Raw genomic sequence first — 18,355 nt, 5'->3', positions numbered from 1 at the left:
AGCAAGAGTTATGGTTAAGATCCATCAACAAGGGGAAAAGAAAGAAACAGGATCAATTAAAGTTTAATAGGTGTATTATCTTCTTGGCTTCCATTATTAAGTGGACGCTTTCATTGAAATTGTGTGCAGAACACTTGGTACAGCCTTACAATTTATTTTGAAGATGCCATTGCTCTAGCACACATTTAGAAGTGATAATGTGCATGTACCCTGACGTGTTTCCCAAACCTTATGCATTAGTAAGGTGCCCTGAACTCATCTATATTAGCATACAGATGAAACTGAGCCCGAGCATGGACAGGAAACCCAACCCTAATCAATGCAGATTTAATCATAAATACCTGCAGGCATGCTCCATGTAACTAGAATTTTTTTATATCCATGGAGTCATTCATCTGAAAGAATCTATTTTTAATGACAGAATACTTTTATGAATTTCATTCATTACCTTTTCTCACTTGCTACTATAATACTTGTTCCAAGAAACAATTTTTTTTAGAACACATTTGATTATTTGGAATCAGCCACAACACTCACATGTATTCACAGTATTATTGTTGCCATAGCAGTCATTTTAACAGAGAAACAGAAAGCTTGAAATGAGTCACTGTTATAATAACTTTAATTTGTCTTGCATTTTACAGAATTCTATGAACAGATTAAAAAGCACCTCCTCTCATCACACTTGACAGTTGGTAAAATATTCAGTTAGCAAATGTCAACAGCTTGAGGATCTGCATCTTGCAAGAATTTCACAGACCAACCCAAAGCCAAGCAGCTTTTACAATCTTGTTTTAATACATTGGAAATCCACTCAGGTCGTAAGCCTGTCCAGCCTTTTGTGCCCAGATCACTTTGCAAAATCCAGTGTCGACCAACCAACTAGTTAGCTTTGGCACGGAGCTGCGCTCTCTTGCCCGTGACAGCCTGGAAACCAGTTTTGATGCTGGCGACAGAGCAGCGCGAGTGGCAGGTCTCGCACTGCAAAAAATATAATCTGGTGTCCTTCTGCAAGATTGTGTCTGGCGACCGACATGTGTGACAGGTGACATACTCCTCTGGGGGAACAATTAAACATGCTGAATTAGCAACGAGAGATTAACCAAAAATTTCACATGCTGAACTGTACAGGATGATTAGTTATTTAATTGTGTCACGGCAACATAATATTCAAATTGCCTAGGTCACAACACCAATTGTCTTCAAGCACCAATGGTACTACTACTAAGAAATAAACGAATTATTTTGCGAAGACTAAAGTTAATAGCAGCTCTCTATTTGCCCCATAAACTTGTTTTAAGAGTTAATTACCTCTTCTCAAATGAGCAGTACAGCACGCTAGCTCATTAATACATCTTCCTGGTATGCAGTTCTGCCTTAGGATGAAAGTACTAAAGAATCAACACTCCACGAAAAGTTCTATCTGCTTGCCCACTCACATTTAACCTATGTGCCACAGGACAGTTTGAGTGGTAGGTCTGGAAAGCAGCTCACAGGGCTCTGTGCAGATAAGTTAGTCAACTTTTTATCAACGGAACTCTGAACTGCCAAAGAAAATAAAAACACTTTTTTCTCTGACAATTCAGAAATTGCGCTTGCTGCCGAAACTGCTGCTGCCTATTGGACTATCAGTGGCTTTCCAGAATCTCAGGCAGAGGTTTTGCCCATCACCTGCTCCCCCAGTCCACTTAACTACAGATGCCGGAGACTGAGCAGACTGAATCTTCCACACAGGATCTTCCACATCCAAAACTTCTATTTCTGTTATTGAGCTAGTTCTATTGTAAGCTAGCAAAAAGTCTGCAGTTGAATACACACGTTTTGTATGTGTGATATTCAAAACTCCTTAAGTTCACAAGAAGGGTTATTTATTTTGCATTTCAGCTGAATTGCTTCAGAAACCATCTAGAGCCAAGGTATTCCAGACAGGACCCCTTTTCCCATGCAACTCAAGCACTCAGACTGATGCAACGTAAAGAGATTTTGATCTGAGCCTCATGTTGCAAATAACGCCCTTCTCAGTGTCCACCTGGTCCAAACACTACTTGTCATATGGCAAGCAGTGAAAATATGATGGTTTCAGAAGACATGACAATTGCAAGTTGGTTGCATTGCTACTTATGATGATGGATCTGCTATGGTTTGTTCTCTTTTGAAAGTTGCATGATTTATTATTTTTCACGATCATTATCCACATAAAGGTGGCATAAATATTTTAGTTAAAAATGTGCACATTTTAGACAATATTTGAAACCTTCTCGTGAAGTTATCAACTTGCCTCTTTCATGTTAAGTGCTAACAAAACACAGAAATCAACTTTAAATGAAGCAGAATATACTTACTGATATATCTTCTCAAGACGTTTTCTATCTGTTTTTGTTGGAATCTTCCTTTGATTACAAGCTGGTTGTTACCATCTATAGAGCCACTGATTTGAAAGAAGAATTTTATAGTTTAGAACTAAATAACACAATCAAATAGAACATGTTTCTTTGGCTGCAAGCTTCCCTAATGCTAATTAAAGCATATACAAACTAAAGTTGCTGGGGATACCTCCATTTGTATGGAGGCAACAAACTTCATCACTTCTGCTAAAGCTGAACTCATTCCCAGAGTGCTGACAGCTTTGCAGCCAAAACCAGGCTATGCAGCATCAATGTGCTCAGGGAAGGTTTACAGAATTTGTAAACTCTCTTAATAAAAATACTTTCAACTTAAGATGGAGGTGCGGGAATCCCACAACACCTTTACTGAGCCTGCTGAGTAGCTACAGAACATCATGAGATTGTTGAGAAAGAAACAGCAGAGGGTTGGGATGGTGGATGGTGGAAGTATGTGGTTTAAGGGGAAGAGTTAACACTTTCCTTTTTCTCCTCTCCTTTCCTTCCTGCTGCAAATTGTTTTTACTTAGCTGGTATGGTAAGAGAGAGAGAGAGAGAGAGAGAGAGAGAGAGAGAGAGAAGAAAAACACAGACCAACAAAGTAGAAGTTGAAGCTGAGAGAAGACTAGGATGAAAGAATGGAAGGTGAGCAGTTTTATGTGTATCTTTTCCTCTATTGCCATTTACTCCATTTTGCTTTCTCCAAGAGAAATAAGCAGAAGATGATAGACAAAGAAACACAGAACAAAAAAGAGTAGAGAGAACAGGTCGTTTTCAAGTTAACACTGAGAAGTCACCAGGGACAGAAGTGTGAGCTGCGCATAAAACTCTAAGAGTTTAGTGTAGCTGGAAAAAGAGAAGAGTTCTTACTTTTAAAAAAACACCAGGTCTTATTTAGTGCAATACAGTGGTACCTCTGGTTGCGAACGGGATCCGTTCTGGAGGCCCTTTTGCAACCTGAAAGGAACACAACCCACACCTGCGCGTGCCGCGATTCGTCACTTCTGCACATGCGTGTGACGGCATTTTGCACATCTGCGCATGTGCAAGCGGCAAAACCCGGAAGTATCCCTTTCTGGTACTTCCGGGTCGCCACAGGATGCAACCTGAAAACGCTCAACCTGAAGCAAATGTAACATGAGGTATGGCTGTAATTTAAAAATAGGCCTCATTTTCATGGTCCCCTTATAGCAGTGTTTGGGACAGGAAACAGTCACTAGCAAAAGTCTTGTAATGATGTTCACTGTTATTTTCCTATTACAGCTGAGAGGTTGTGCTGAGAGAATAGCTTATGGCAGCCCTACAATGTGGTCTATTAATATGGCAGGCTAGCGGTGGGGCTGAAGCAGGTTTAGATTAAATGCCCTAGACCTCTCAAGCTGCAGCAAAGGTCAACCTGCTTAAAAACAGACCCCTCAAACCACCATCCATGCCAAATCAGAACTCAAATATCATCTGAAGGTTCATGAACCATTGATTTACATTCCCACTGGTTGCACTTTTAAGCATTTTTTGAAAAAGCACATAAAGACAAATTCAAACTAGAGCAAGGACTCCCATCTTGCCTGCTCTCTTATATGTTTTTTCAGCTCCTTTGGTCAAGAAACAGCTGGGTGGGGTTATCTGGAGGTTTGGAGTACATTGTCAGCAGTATGCTGACGACATTCAGCTCTATTTCTCCTTTACACCTGCAGGTTCGGCAGTGGAAGTGCTGGACCAGTATCTTGCCTTGGTAATGGACTGGATGAGAGCCAACAAACTGAAACTCAATCCAGATAAGACTGAGGCATTGTTAATGGGTGGTTCCCTAGACCAGATGGGTGGGAAACTGCCTATTCTTGATGGGGTTACACTTCCTCTGAAGGACAGGTTTCTAGCTTGGGGGCACTCCTGGATCCTTTGCTGTCCCTCAAGGCTCAGGTGGCCTCAGTGGTCCGGAGTGCCTATGCCCTTTTAAAATGTGGATGGGGGGGGCGGGGGAGTTACTGGATTGTTTTTATTTTGATTATGTATGTTGTGGTTTTATATTTTGATTTTATTCTGTGAACCACCCTGAAACCTCTAGGCATGGGGCGGTATATAAATTCACTAAATAATAAAAAAAAAGAAAGCTCAAGTAATACATGAATGCCAGGGATACCCTTCAAAGTTCTGTTCACCACATCTAATCCCAATCTTCAAGCAAGAAGGGTTAAAGTGGTACATCGGCCAACAAGCTAATCATAAGCCACCCACTTAAGTCTTGCCCTATGCTTAAGAAAGAAACACCGCAAAGAAAAGGAAAAAAAACCTTGATCAAGCCTGGATTCCAAATAGCCTGAGGTTACTTCCACTCGCCAAATAGGCTTGCTTGCTCTACTGAAAATTAGGAACCAGGGCTAGTGTGAAGGACTACAGCTGAGGGGGAGGAAGGAATCTGTGTCCCTCCCCCTGTGTGTATACATGCCTCTGAGTGGATGCTGCGAGTCAAACACACACACACACACACACACCTTTTTTTACTCCCAAATTACCTTTTAAGTACAAGAACCTGAACTTTGGGAAAGGATGCAGAACTGGTTGCCTTGCAAAGTACTTGTTTCTCCCCCCGCCCCCCAGATAAGCTTAATTACTAGCATTTAGAAGCAGTAGTATGCATCTGCACCTTTAAGAAATATCTGCTGCAAGAAACCTTCAAGCTCATGAACGGTACTAGCAGCTGCCCCAAGGGAAAATATGGTCTTCTTGCAAACAACTCCCACCTTTCCTCCCACTTCAAGATACATGAATTTCAAATCTAAATATGCAAAAGCAACACCTTTAATAGCAAGTTTACTTAACTTCCAGAAGAGAGAGAACGAATTTAAAAATAGTTTACCCAGAGAAGACAGCTAACACCTGCATTCAGGAAACACTAGAGTACACACTGCAGAAGTGGAAGGTGCTTACCTTGTACCCAATTCTGCAAGCAAGAAAGCCAAGAGGTGCTTTGGTTGACGATGTAATCTATAAAGAAAGAAGTTTAGTGAAGGCAATCTTGTTTAGGGAAGTTTTTAATGACTGATGTTTTAATGTCTTTTTAACCTGTTGGAAGCCACCCAGAGTGGCTGGGGAAACTATATATTTAGGGCACTTAGTACTAAGCAAATAGCCCAGCTCAATGCAGTGATTAAGTGCTCAGTAATTTCTTCCACATATCATCATCTGACCTAGAACATAGTATTACCTAGGGTCTCTAAGGGCACATCTGCAAACAGGAGAAACTACCGTGGGCACTCACACAGCAACCAAGTACACATCATGAAGTGTTCTACTGACAGTGGAAGGGACCTTGTGGGCACCAGGAAAGGCCTTGACAGGTACATGTGTCCACAGGGTAAATGTTGATGTTCCTCAATGTAGGGATGTACAGTGGTGCCTCGCAAGACGAAATTAATCCGTTCCGTGAGGCTCTTCGTATAGCGGTTTTTTTGCCTTGCGAAGCAAGCCCATTGACAGCTTAGTGGATTAGCGCTATTAGCGGTTTAGCGGCTTTTAGCGGATCAGCTGATAAACGGCTTATCAGCGGATCAGCTGATAAGCGGCTTAGGGCTTAAGAAAAGGGGGGGAGGGGAAAAACCCCACAGGAACTCGCAAGACATTTTCATCTTGCGAAGCAAGCCCATAGGGAAATTTGTTTTGCGAAGCGCCTCCAAAACGGAAAACCCTTTCGTCTAGCGGGTTTTCCGTCTTGCGAGGCGTTCGTCTTGCGGGGCACCACTGTAATATGAAAGTAATACCTGGCACACACACACAAAGGTCAGGATATAAAACTTTCAGCAAAATCTGCCTGACGGGGACCTCTTTGAAGAGAGCAAAGCATCAGTCGAGAAAACAATAGGGAAGGAGAGATTAGCAAGATATAAATCTTCAAAGAAAACACCAGATTGCTTCTATTTCAGCAGTAAGAGACTTAGATAACACGGAAAATTGATCTGACATTAGTCTTCCAGTGCAACACAGACACTATTGGTTGGTTTCTGAAAGAATGCTTTCAGTGAAGACTCACTGAATTAGAATTTAACACAAACACACAAAGATGGTTTTGAGTGGGAGGCTGGCAGAGACATCCAGTATCCCTAAGAGTATGAAAGGACTGGTTTAATTCACAAGAAATTAGCTGGCCTTTTGTTTTGTTAAACACCATTGTGCTTCTGCGGAGCTATCCCAAACTCTCACCACACACCCAAGTGAAGACTCCTTCCATGTAATAACCTTTAGTGGTGATGCATTAAGTTCAGTTCTTCAACTGTCTTCGATGTCTGACAAAGCTAACATCTTTGAAGTGAAGATGGTTCTATACTCGAGCCATTAATTCTTCAGTAGGGCTTCTCAATTGCTTGCAACTGAGTTCCCTCCAGTCCATGCAATTAAATAACTATACAGCATACAACGTAAGGATCATGGTTCCCCTCCACCCAATGCTGCACCCTGCTCCAACATGCATTACAGACAGACTTACAGTTTACAGATATCTGTGAAGTTGACAAATGATGTTTTCTTGGTTCCTACTCTTACAACTTGTGGAGGCTTCATGACAAATTTTCGTTTTTCACCAGCTACCATATCTGGATTTTTTTCTCGCATAATGTTGAAAACACGATTCAGCAACTGCAAACACATGGGGGTGGGAATATTTATAACTTCAGTCATGAACCATCTCTCACTTTATTGTTATCAAAAAAAAGCAAGGGTTTTCCAGTGATCATGTCAACATATTAAGTTTGGCTTTGGGGTTGGTGGTGATGGGGGATTTTGATCTTCTGTGACGTGTTTTAGAACAGCCCTTCTCTCATGCTCTGGTGCATCCCACCAAACCACACAGAGGACAGCAGAGTTGCACTGGGGCTTTCAATCATGTCTACAGCTGTAAACACAGAGAGCCTATTCTCACACGCCATTAAGTGCACAGAGCAGTGTACAAAACTCCCATTTTTAGGCATATTTTGTGACAAGGAATTTCATTAGGGCAAGCAGTTTCTGAGCTCTGGACGCAGTACTGCACCTAAGATTTCGGATTCAAACTGCAGAGTGTGAGGAAAGAAGGACCTTTTTCTGCCTCCCCACTTCCAGCTACTCTCTGAAGACTAGAGAAGAGGCCCTCTTTAAGAATTTTAGGGGGTGAGCAGGGGAAGAACTAGACCATGTGAAAAATGAACACAGTATTTTAGCTGCAGTTCATTCATTTTCAGCTTTGTATTCTTGTATTTAAAAAAGTGCACCTAGACCATGGGTAGGCAAACTAAGGCCCGGGGGCTAGATCCGGCCTAATCGCCTTCTAAATCTGGCCTGCGGATGGTCTGGGAATCAGCATGTTTTTACATGAGTAGAATGTGTGCTTTTATTTAAAATGCATCTCTGGGTTATTTGTGGGGCATAGGAGTTTGTTCATTTTTTTTCCAAAATATAGTCCAGCTTACCACATGGTCTGAGGGACAGTGGATCGGCCCCTGCTGAAAAAGTTTGCTGACCCCTGACCTATACATTTCATTGTTGGGCCCATAACCTAGGCTTAAGGTGCCATTTAGCTCCTTGCTTTCATATCTCAGTTTCTAACACTGGTACAGAGAGGTCAGTGGCAGAGCCAGTGGCTGTTATGTCATCTGCATGTTAAACACATGGAACCAAGCTTTTAATAGCAGTGACCAGACTCTTGTTTTAGCTCCTCAGAGGAAAAAGTAATAATGTCTCCAATGAAACAATAACAATTTGTCTCATATTGCTTCCTTTTGCTTTGTAAAGTGTAGCAAGGGAAGAAGTAGGGCTAGAAATCATAACTAAAGGCCACAAAAAGCAGTAGTTCCCAACTATACTCCAAGAGGTTGGTGTAAGCTCTCCCTGCTGGGCAAATCTGAAGACATCAAGAATTAGGAGATGCATTTCAAACATATTTCATCCCTGCTACTGCTTCCTCAGCAAGTCCCACTCTGCATTTTCAGAACCACAGATTGCAGTAAGTTATTTTATTTCTATTTACTGATAGCAAGTGCACATGTTTCTGGGCAGGAGTTAGGGCTGAACAAGGAATGCTCTTCGCCTTAGGGAAGGCCAGAACAGGCCCTATTCACATCAATTGTTACTTTAGTTTAACACCATATTCAGTCCTCTATGCCTCAGCCCCTATATTTCATTCAGAGCTGTGCTGACAGGCATGCATATTGCTTTAAACATGAGAAATAACCTTATTCTTGACCTTTTTGAACTAAGTGTACAGGACTAGAGCCCACTCTTCTGTTTCCAAAACTTATCTTTCTGTCACAGGGCGACAGCTTGCACCACAGGAAGCATGGGACTTCGATGAACATAATCTTCCTGGCCAGAAAGACAGCGTTAAGAACTCTCACTGAAGTGTATGTGAATGTACTTTATGACCTCCTGATTAAAGCCCTACAGAAATAATTCCTTCTCCTTTGTTCATGCAACAACAGCCCAAGTTTAACAAAATGCACCAAGGCTTATATAAATCAAAAGCAATTTTAGGCTATATTTATCCACATGGCCCCCAAAGAAGCTATCGCCAGAAACAGATTAGTAAGAGGCATATAAACTATTTACCTCATCATATGTGTAGTCCCTCTCTGAGCCTGCCCATGCAGGTCCTGACTGAGAGCTAAAGGAGATTCCATCATCTTTTTTGCTGTCTTCATCCTCCAATGCTGTAGAGTAAGAAATATACTTGAGATCGAAGGAACTGTCTTCCAGTTGGTCTTGGACAAAGTGTCACTTACTTTTACAAAAGTGGGATACAAAAGAAAACTTTCAACCAACTAACAACAGGCAGAAACTAGTCTTGAAAGTTAAGGGATCATCTAAAGTGACACCGGATCATTCTGGAAGGGAAACACAGCTCTCCCTTGTCTTCCCATGGAAGTGTCTGGCATATGTGAATAGCAATTAGTTTTACAGGGGGGGGAATGAAAATGTTCAGATTTGCTAAATCAAATAAAAATGGCACGCACATGATTTGTGCACAACTATGTCTTATCATGAACGAACAAGCATGCTGGTGTTTATTTAGAAATCTGTGGCTGCTTTGCTCCTTCCTCTGGCCCTGCTGCTGCCGCACTACCAAGAACTAAGCCATGATTTGGCTTAGTAGTTTGTGCAAACCCAGCATCACGGTTTGTTCCCCCTAAACCAGGCATGACCAAACTTGGCCCTCCAGATGTTTTGGGACTACAACTCCCATCATCTCTAGCTAACAGTACCAGTGGTCAGGGATGATGGGAACTGTAGTCCCAAAACACCTGGAGGGCTGAGTTTGGCCATGCCTGCCCTAAACAAATCATGTGCATAAAGCCAAGAACACAAACCTTGCTGCTTCATGGTTTGAAGAGAGAAGCCATGAGTGCAAATGTGCATGCAACCTAAAGCCATGAGTGCAAATGTGCATGCAACCTAAATCCACAAACAAAAGAGGACAGAGGAAGGAAGATGCAATATTGTCAGCTTTCCTCAAGAAACTCTGGGAATTTTAGTTCAAAGTAGTCTCAGTGTCTCAAAAACAGTTTTCAGTATACACAAAGAGTCCCAGGGTTTCCTGGAGAAAATTGTATTAAGGCTTGAGTTTATGGTTATTTTAGATACAGTGGTAGAATCATAGAATCATAGAGTTGGAAGAGACCACAAGGGCCATCGCGTCCAACCCCCTGCCAAGCAGGAAACACCATCAGAGCACTCCTGACATATGGTTGTCAAGCCTCTGCTTAAAGACCTCCAAAGGAGACTCCACCACACTCCTTGGCAGCAAATTCCACTGTCGAACAGCTCTTACTGTCAGGAAGTTCTTCCTAATGTTTAGGTGGAATCTTCTTTCTTGTAGTTTGGAACCATTGCTCCATGTCCGCTTCTCTGGAGCAGCAGAAAACAACCTTTCTCCCTCCCCTATGTGACATCCTTTTATATATTTGAACATGGCTATCATATCACCCCTTAACCTCCTCTTCTCCAGGGTAAACATGCCCAGCTCCCTTAGCCGTTCTTCATAAGGCATCGTTTCCAGGCCTTTGACCATTTTGGTTGCCCTCCTCTGGACACGTTCCAGTTTGTCAGTGTCCTTCTTGGTACCTTGGTTACATACGCTTCAGGTTACACACACTGCTAACCCAGAAATAATGCTTCAGGTTAAGAACTTTGCTTCAGGATAAGAACAGAAATCGGGCTCCGGTGGCGCAGCAGCAGCAGGAGGCCCCATTAGCTAAAGTGGTGCTTCAGGTTAAGAACAGTTTCAGGGTAAGAACGGACCTCCGGAACGAATTAAGTACTTAACCCAAGGTACCACTGTACAGGCAATGACTGTTTTGGGCGTGTCTACTATGCGTGCAACAGAACATTGCTCTGAACCCAGAAGTGCCCCAAAAACAGCACAAAAAGGGGTGGTGTGGGGCGGCCTTACATGGGTCCCAACAACACATGCAGGGGTCTGGAAAGTAACCCCTGCAGCAAATCAGTTGCTGCCTATACTAGCTTTGAAGAAATGACCTCCCATTGTTTTGATCAGGGGTTAGCAAGGTTTATCTTGCCTGTGCCGGATCAGTCCTGTGGAGACCCCTGTGTGAGCCAGATTGCGTGTGAGCACGTGCGCATGCACAGATACGATTTCCGGTGCTGTGGAAGTGAGTTCCCATGCCGTGCTGCGCTGGTTTAGCGCAGCGTGCGGCTTGTTTCTGGGGTGGCTCATAGACTGGTCAAACGACCTCCGCGGGTCGCTTCCAGCCCATGAGCCTTAGGTTGCTGACCCCTGGTTTTGATTGACAACTGAAAGTGAGATCCTACTGAGAGTTTCAGAAGACTTCCCCCTTCCCTTCCCATTGGAATTCTGAGCAAGCAGGAAGAGAGGAAGAGAGAGACATAGAAAGAAAACAACATAGAAGGAAAGATGGCTGCATACCTAAATGCTGAACTGTATGGTGAAGTTGGAGCTACTGTGGAAGTAAATGTTATGAAAGACAGCTTTTCCTCCACTCTACCAGGTGTGAATATGTTTTGTTCCAACATTTTAAATTATTCTTTCACTCATAGCAAACACACACACAAAAAGAGAAGAAAATCACCTTCATCTTTATCCAATATGTCATCCTCATCTGGAAACTTCACAGTCTTCTTCTTCTTCTTCTTTCCAAGCATGATATCAAGGTCATCTTCTGCTTGTTCTGCTACTACCTCTTGAACATCCCCCTCAATTTTCAGGTCCTTTAACATAATATGGAAGGGACATAAAATACAAAGTAACAGCAAAATTAAAAGGCTATATCCAAAAGTGCCACTCCACTGAGAGGCTTCATAGGCCAAAATGGAAGGCCAACATTTTCTGTGATTTTCTTCCCCTCAGCTCAATTCTACTCACAGGGTTGAGGCAGATTTAGAGGGGAGGGAAGGGAAATATCACCCGAAATGGCTTCCCTTCCCATTCCACTGGCAGAAGTCTTCCATCAGTAGCATGGCATCACTGGATGCAAACCAGAATATGGCACAGTTCTAAAATATGCAACATGCTCTTCATGAAAACTGAGCCACCATTATCTACTGAAAATTTGATTCTAGAGTTCCTTTTCTCAAGTATCTAAGTGTTTTGGTACAAGTGATTCTTAAAATGGATACTACACACTGTGGCTGTATTAAAAAAAAATAGGTTACACTTTTATCAAAGTGCTTTATTGCCTACCCTTCAAACAAAATAACCAGGGTGGCTGGTAGCTGCTGGTTTGTAACTCTTGAGTGTACATAGTCTACAGATCCCAGCTGGTGCAAGACATCATTTAGGAAGGAACATAGGATAGGCTAATGTTGCACAACAAACAGTGAAGCATACGGCAATTACAGCAGCAGAAAACAGCAGAGTACAACAGAATCACATGTCATGCACATTTAACTTGCAGCATTTAAACTGAACACAGTTGAAGGCTGGCTGGTTGAAAATCTGCAAGTTAAATGCGGAGCCAGAGCAAAGAGAAGCAAGGCAGAGAGGTTAAAAGGTGGCAGTGATGGCAACCAACTGGGATGACATCAAAAGATCAGACAAATTCATGGAGGATAAGGATCTCAATATCTACTAGCCACAATGGCTATGTTCCACCCCACTGTCAGAGGCTGTATGCCTCTGAATACTAGTTGATGGGAATCACAGCATACTGTTAAGATGCTTTTGCTTAACCACAGCTTGCCATATCATTGCATTACAACTCTTCACCCCTGTGCCAAAGAAGGTTCATTCCTGTCATGCTAAACTATGGTTTAATATTATATCCACACCAGTCCAATTGGTGCTAGCTAATAATAATAATAATAATAATAATAATAATAATAATAATTTATTTATACCCCGCCCATCTGGCTGGGCTTCCCCAGCCACTCTGGGCAGCTTCCAAAAAAATATTAAAATACTGTAATACATCAAACATTAAAAGCTTCCCTAAACAGGGCTGCCTTCAGATGTCTTCTAAAAGTCTGGTAGTTGTTGTTCTCTTTGACATCTGGTGGAAGGGCATTCCACAGGGAGGGCGCCACTACCGAGAAGGCCCTCTGCCTGCTTCCCTGTAACTTGGCTTCTCGCAGTGAGGGAACCGCCAGAAGGCCCTCAGTGCTGGACCTCAGTATCCGGGTAGAACGATGGGGGTGGAGCCAATGTTTTTGGAGCCAAAAGCCAATGTTTTTGCACCAAGAAAAGGAAAGGTATTTTTCTGTGAGCTCAACTCTCCTTCTATTTATGGAGCAGAAGTATTAGATATCACCAAATATATCTAGAGCTACATGATTTAACCAACTAAACTTCTACTGGACTGATGCTGTATAAAATATTTAGTCAAGAGCAATAAGGGAAAAGGGCACAACTGAGTAATTTTGGAAGACTGACCTTTACACCCTCTTCAGCTTCGTCTATGTCAAATATCTTTTTTGTTTTCTTCTTCTTCTTCTTTTGATTGAAGAATGTTAAATCGTCTAAGTCATTTGATGCATCTGAAAGTCAAAAGCAACATTACAGAGCAATTATATTACAAAAATGCAACACTGAAATATATTCGTCAATATCATGTAAGCAGCAACAATAATTTAGGAATAATTACCCAGACCTTTCTGCACCCAGCAGCAACATTTCAAGATTAGTGCAAATCAGTTTTAGCTTAGCTGCCGTCAAATGAAGTGATTGTGTGAATGAAGTAGTCCGTTTGAAAAAATATTGTGCAATCTTAGCAATGTGTAGAAAGTTGATCAATGGTGACTTTTGAAGATGCCATCACCATTCATGACTGACATAGCATCTGACTAAAAAAATCAAAGTGTGCTGCTGAAAGTTTAAATAAGAACTGGTTCCCAGTTTTTTTAAAAAATAGAGCCCACATTTTAGAAGGCATGACATACCACAGAAGGTAGGGTTTATTGCTACATGCCCCCGTTACTTTAATATTTGTAACAACAGGAGTAGGAAGTGAAACTGCTGGGTTGCTTTATAACCTGTTAATAATAGGAAAATACAAATCTAACCAGGATTCTTATGAAATGCACAAAATAAGCTTGTAGCCCAAACCTTTAAAAGTGCTACAGAATTAAAATGCTTACCGCTGAAGGCAGAAGGCTGGCATAAACAAAAGGGTTAGAATAGACTGGAGAGCTGCAGGTGGCAGGAGAGGAACAGGAAATCTGTTTGTGCAACATTGGGTTTGTCATATGTAGCAGATGGGGGTCCCCAGGGCTGCAATCCTATGAATTGATTCAGTGAGTTTGGTGTACCTAATTATGCATGTAAATAGCAGAATTAGGACCTTTGCTTCCTAAATTCAAGGAAGTCATGGCAGCAAACATGGGGTTATCCCATGTAAATTTAACTACTGCAAGGCAAGGTGGATTTAGTTACCATATACAGTGGATGCTCGGGTTGTGAACGTGATCCGTGCGGGATGCACATTCGCAACCCGCAACATTTGCAATCCGCAGCAGCGCATCTGTGCACGCGTGGGTTGCAATTCGGTGCTTCTGCACATAGTAACCTGTTCCGGTACTTCCAGGTTTCGGGGGATGCGTAACCCAAAAAAACGCAACCTGAAGTGGCTGTAACCCAAGGTATGAAGATTTTAGTTTACCTTTTCTCCTACTGTCCTCTTCATCTGCTTCTGTGTCTTTGTCTTCCACTGGCTCTGGCTCCATTTCTTTTGTTTCTGATAACTGCATTTCTTCTGTTTGCGCATCTCCTCCTTCTTCATCAAGCATAAAGGGCTTCTTTTTCTTCTTCTTCTTCTTGCTCATAGTAGGATCAAAAATCATCTACAACAAACGAGTTTTCTTATGCAACTTTAAAACTATTTTTAAAACAATTCTCCAGCTTAAGCTAGTTTACCACCTATATTTAAGCAACCAACGTTCTATTAAAGTTAAGATTTCCACCATGACCTGCAAGGAGTTTCATAATTTGAACCAAGGTGGGGGTGAAGATACTCTACTATCTTGCAGAATTCAAAGTTTAGTTTAACAGGGGTTTTTTTTTTTAAAAAAAATGCATTTCAATATTTCTCTAACAGATATTGGTTTGGTTTGCACATCACAATAACCAGCAATTTGTCCTAAACCGTGTTTTAAACATAAAAATGCCTCCCAGAAGCCATAGCATGGCTTCTCTTTCATCTGAACCAGGACCAGGACTTACTTGAAACAAACCATAAGCAGTAAGCCAGAAATAAACCTAACAAGCCTTGGTTTATTTCTGACATACCACTTGTTGTGTGTTTGCTTCTGCCAGGCAGGGAGGAAACAAACTAGAGGCCAAAAGCAAAATCTCAAGAATCTCCTCTGTGCCTTAAGAATTAAACTAATACTCTCATTCTGACTAGTTCTCTCTCCACAATAAACTTGTTTGCCTATTAAATGCATTTTTGGACTGCTTCCCCCAGCATGCACTGCAATGTTGAGAGCAGGATGAATGTTTTCCCTTAGTATCCACTATGACACTACAGATTGGTTTGTACATTATTGGAAGACATGCAAGTCTCATGCAAAAAGAACTGCAGGTATTTCATAGCTCTCCAAATGATTTCAACATTGTGCCAGAGACCCTGATAATAAACAAGCATGCATATAACCCTTGTGAAATTTTGATTGGTCTTATTGTGAATTTGGTCTTTTTCTGTGCAATATTTTAAAACAATCTTATGTAGATATTTTAGTTTGCTACCCAGTGGTGCCATGAATGACAGCAGCACATGCATCACATACTTAACCCAGGAACTTATAAAAACAGCTGTAGTGATGACTCCTCAAAATGTTCAGAAAAATGATGGGCTAAAATACTCTTGACTCATCAAGCTAAAGTGAGAATTTTTCTGGGTGGAGAAAAGTTTCTAAATAGCCAGGTACAGTTTTTAATTTCTAGATTATGTAGGTAATGTCACCTTAGTACATTATAGTTAAGGATACCCATTTAAAACTTAGGAACATGTGGCAATGGGCTAACAAGTGTTCACAAACAATAATTATGGGATAAATCCACTGAAGGCTCTATTCTGTACTGGGAGGTAACAGGTTGCATAGGAGCCCTGCTGGAGGTAACAGGTTGCATAGGAGCCCTTCTGGAAGCCATATATACACCACCTTAAGTTCCATGGCAGGTGAAAGGTGGTTATATAAATGTAAGAAAATAAATCAGCAACTAAATAGCCAGAAGTTTCATATACATTGGTGCAGACCACATGTACTAATATACGGGGGGGGAAAACCTGAACCAGTAACTTACTAGCCGTTGTGATTGTACAACTACTAATTAATAACTCAGAATCAAAAGTATAAGCCTCTTATAAAGAATTTTATAAAGCCTGTTCTAAAGACTACAAAAGTCCCAGATGCTTTAAAATCTGAAGCATTTTCATTCCTGTGCTGGAGTAGTACTTTTAATACCTGATCCTAAGCTACTTCAGGTGTAGCACATTATTTTTCAAAATCTTGCACCTGCAGTTTTAGGGTGTAAACCATGGGTAGGCAAACTAAGGCCCGGGGGCCAGATCTGGACCAATCGCCTTCTAAATCTGGCCCGTGGACGGTCCAGGAATCACCGTGTTTTTACATGAGTAGAATGTGTCCTATTTAAAATGCATCTCTGGGTTATTTGTGGGGCCTGCCTGGTGTTTTCACATGAATAGAATGTGTGCTTTTATTTAAAATACATCTCTGGGTTATTTGTGGGGCATAGGAATTCGTTCATTTCCCCCCCCCAAAAAAATATATATAGTCCGGCCCCCCACAAGGTCTGAGGGACAGTGGACCGGGCAGTATGCTGACCCCTGGTGCAAACCCTAGCACATCTCTGGGTTAGAAGCTTCACGATGTCACCACTACCATAGAAAGGAGTGGAAAAGCTCAACCATCTAATCAACAAATCTTAATAAAAACAAACCATTAATAATTTTATTCTGCACAAAAGACTAGGTACAAAGACTTGGTCAGAACTTAAAATGAGGAGTTTAATTCCTCCTTACTCCAAGCAAGATTACAAGCTTAAATCAATGCTGTTAAGTATGCCAATTCTTTTCAAGTCCATTTATTTCACAAGGTCCAAGAGTGATTGACTTGATGAGCTTCACAATTAATTCTAAACCTGAATTTCCACAAAACGTTGTTTGGGGCTCATGCAACAAACTAGCACAAACACAGCATGCAAGTACTACACAGACACAATTGTCCATAGTACAAAAGGATGAGAAAGCCCAGCCTCCGGAAGTGGAAGGAAAGAGAGAACAGCTCTGCTAACTCTCTAAACAAAAGCACAAGATGTGTTGGCTGTACACCTAAACACATCAAGTGTGGTTACAACGGTTTAACACCAATTAAAGAGGCAGGGGTCTTCCCCATCAGCACAGAAGTCGGGATAAAGCTCAGGGTATTCTAATCCACACATTACGTGATGGCGAGCACAGGCCTGCTGTGAAACGTGCACTTCACTGGCGCCCACACCCAACGCTTCCAGCACCTTTACACATGCTTGTAACCAAGATGGCTGCACTCTTTACGTTTTATGGCAGAGGCTTTTCTCTTTTAAAAAAAATAAAATTAAAGGCTACATGAAGTGACCCTACAGCTTTCTATTAAGTGTACACGCAAGAGCCAATTCGCGTTTGATGTAACGTGTGAAGAGATTCTGAGCGCTCAGGGGCGGAAGGGAAGGAAGCGAGCTCGTGTCCTCGAAAAAGCATCGAATTCGCTCCTGAAGGAAACGGGATGCTGGACTGGACGGGCCTGTGGCCTGGATCCAGCGGGCCTCCCTTTTATGTCCTGATCCGTGGAAAGTGAGAGGAAGTACCTCGCTGCCCATTAGAAGGAACCAACCAGCGCCTCTCCCTAAAGCGACTCGGGCGAGGACGGATCGACCTCCGTTCAAGCCGGAGGAACCAGCGCGACACGAAGCAGCCCGGGCAGGGGAGCCCCCAGCCGGTCTCCGGCCAGGGCGAGGGAAGGCCTCAGGCCTGGCTCCTCACATGGCGGCGGCGGAGGCGGCGGCCACAGCCCCGCGTCACCCGCGGCCTAGGCGCGCCCGGGCCCTCACCTCGTCTCCCGACATGGCTGCGGCTCTCGCCGGCCCTCAAGGCAGAAGCTCGGAAGGGCTCGTCCCCGCTCTGGGTGGCCGCAACGCCGCCGGCCAAGTCAGTCACTCCTCGCTCCGTCTCCCAGGCGCCTCTCGCCTCTCTGCCCACCTTGCCGCCGCGCTCAGCTCTTGCATCAGCAGCAGGAGGAGACAGGAGACAGGGCCGGCTACCCCGGATGGACGCATGCGCAGCTCTCACTCCACGCCCCGCCTCGCCCGAGCCTCTCGGGAATCGTAGTCCAGCCGCTGCGCATGCGCGGCAGGAGTCCGGGGGTTGGGACTACAGCACGTGTTGCTCAGGGGATGAGGAAGTCGAGCTGGTGAGGTCACAGGCAGGCAGGCAGGGCGGGGCCCGGCGCGCGTTAGTCAAGCGGCCGGCGCGCCACGGGGGGCG

The 18,355-nt window shown here is 43.0% G+C and overlaps 1 protein-coding gene across 1 annotated transcript; it reads right to left on the bottom strand.

The window, feature by feature from the left end:
* Positions 1–604: 604 nt before the first annotated feature.
* On the bottom strand, positions 605–18,123 carry EIF2S2 (eukaryotic translation initiation factor 2 subunit beta). The gene is made up of 9 exons (XM_079979815.1): positions 17,923–18,123; positions 14,477–14,657; positions 13,252–13,355; positions 11,453–11,591; positions 8,955–9,055; positions 6,862–7,010; positions 5,310–5,366; positions 2,343–2,428; positions 605–1,058 (listed from the first exon to the last, which is right to left on the bottom strand). Exons 1-9 carry the CDS (start codon positions 17,935–17,937, stop codon positions 883–885), a joined length of 1,008 nt encoding a protein of 335 aa, XP_079835941.1. The 5' UTR covers positions 17,938–18,123; the 3' UTR covers positions 605–882.
* Positions 18,124–18,355: the final 232 nt, after the last annotated feature.

This window comes from Podarcis cretensis (genome assembly GCF_951804945.1).
Source record: "Podarcis cretensis genome assembly, chromosome: 6".
Lineage (NCBI taxonomy): Eukaryota > Metazoa > Chordata > Lepidosauria > Squamata > Lacertidae > Podarcis > Podarcis cretensis.
The sequence above is the reverse complement of the archived record's forward strand: the minus strand, read 5'-3'. Positions and strand labels throughout refer to the sequence as shown.

What these genes read in the sequence shown, in the direction of transcription:
- EIF2S2 (XM_079979815.1), bottom strand. An exon ending in AAGCTGAAGAGGGTGTAAAG is followed by an intron (nt 11,592 to 13,251) that starts GTCAGTCTTCCA and finishes ATTATGTTAAAG; the next exon opens with GACCTGAAAATTGAGGGGGA. An exon ending in TTCACAGATATCTGTAAACT is followed by an intron (nt 5,367 to 6,861) that starts GTAAGTCTGTCT and finishes CTTTCTTTATAG; the next exon opens with ATTACATCGTCAACCAAAGC.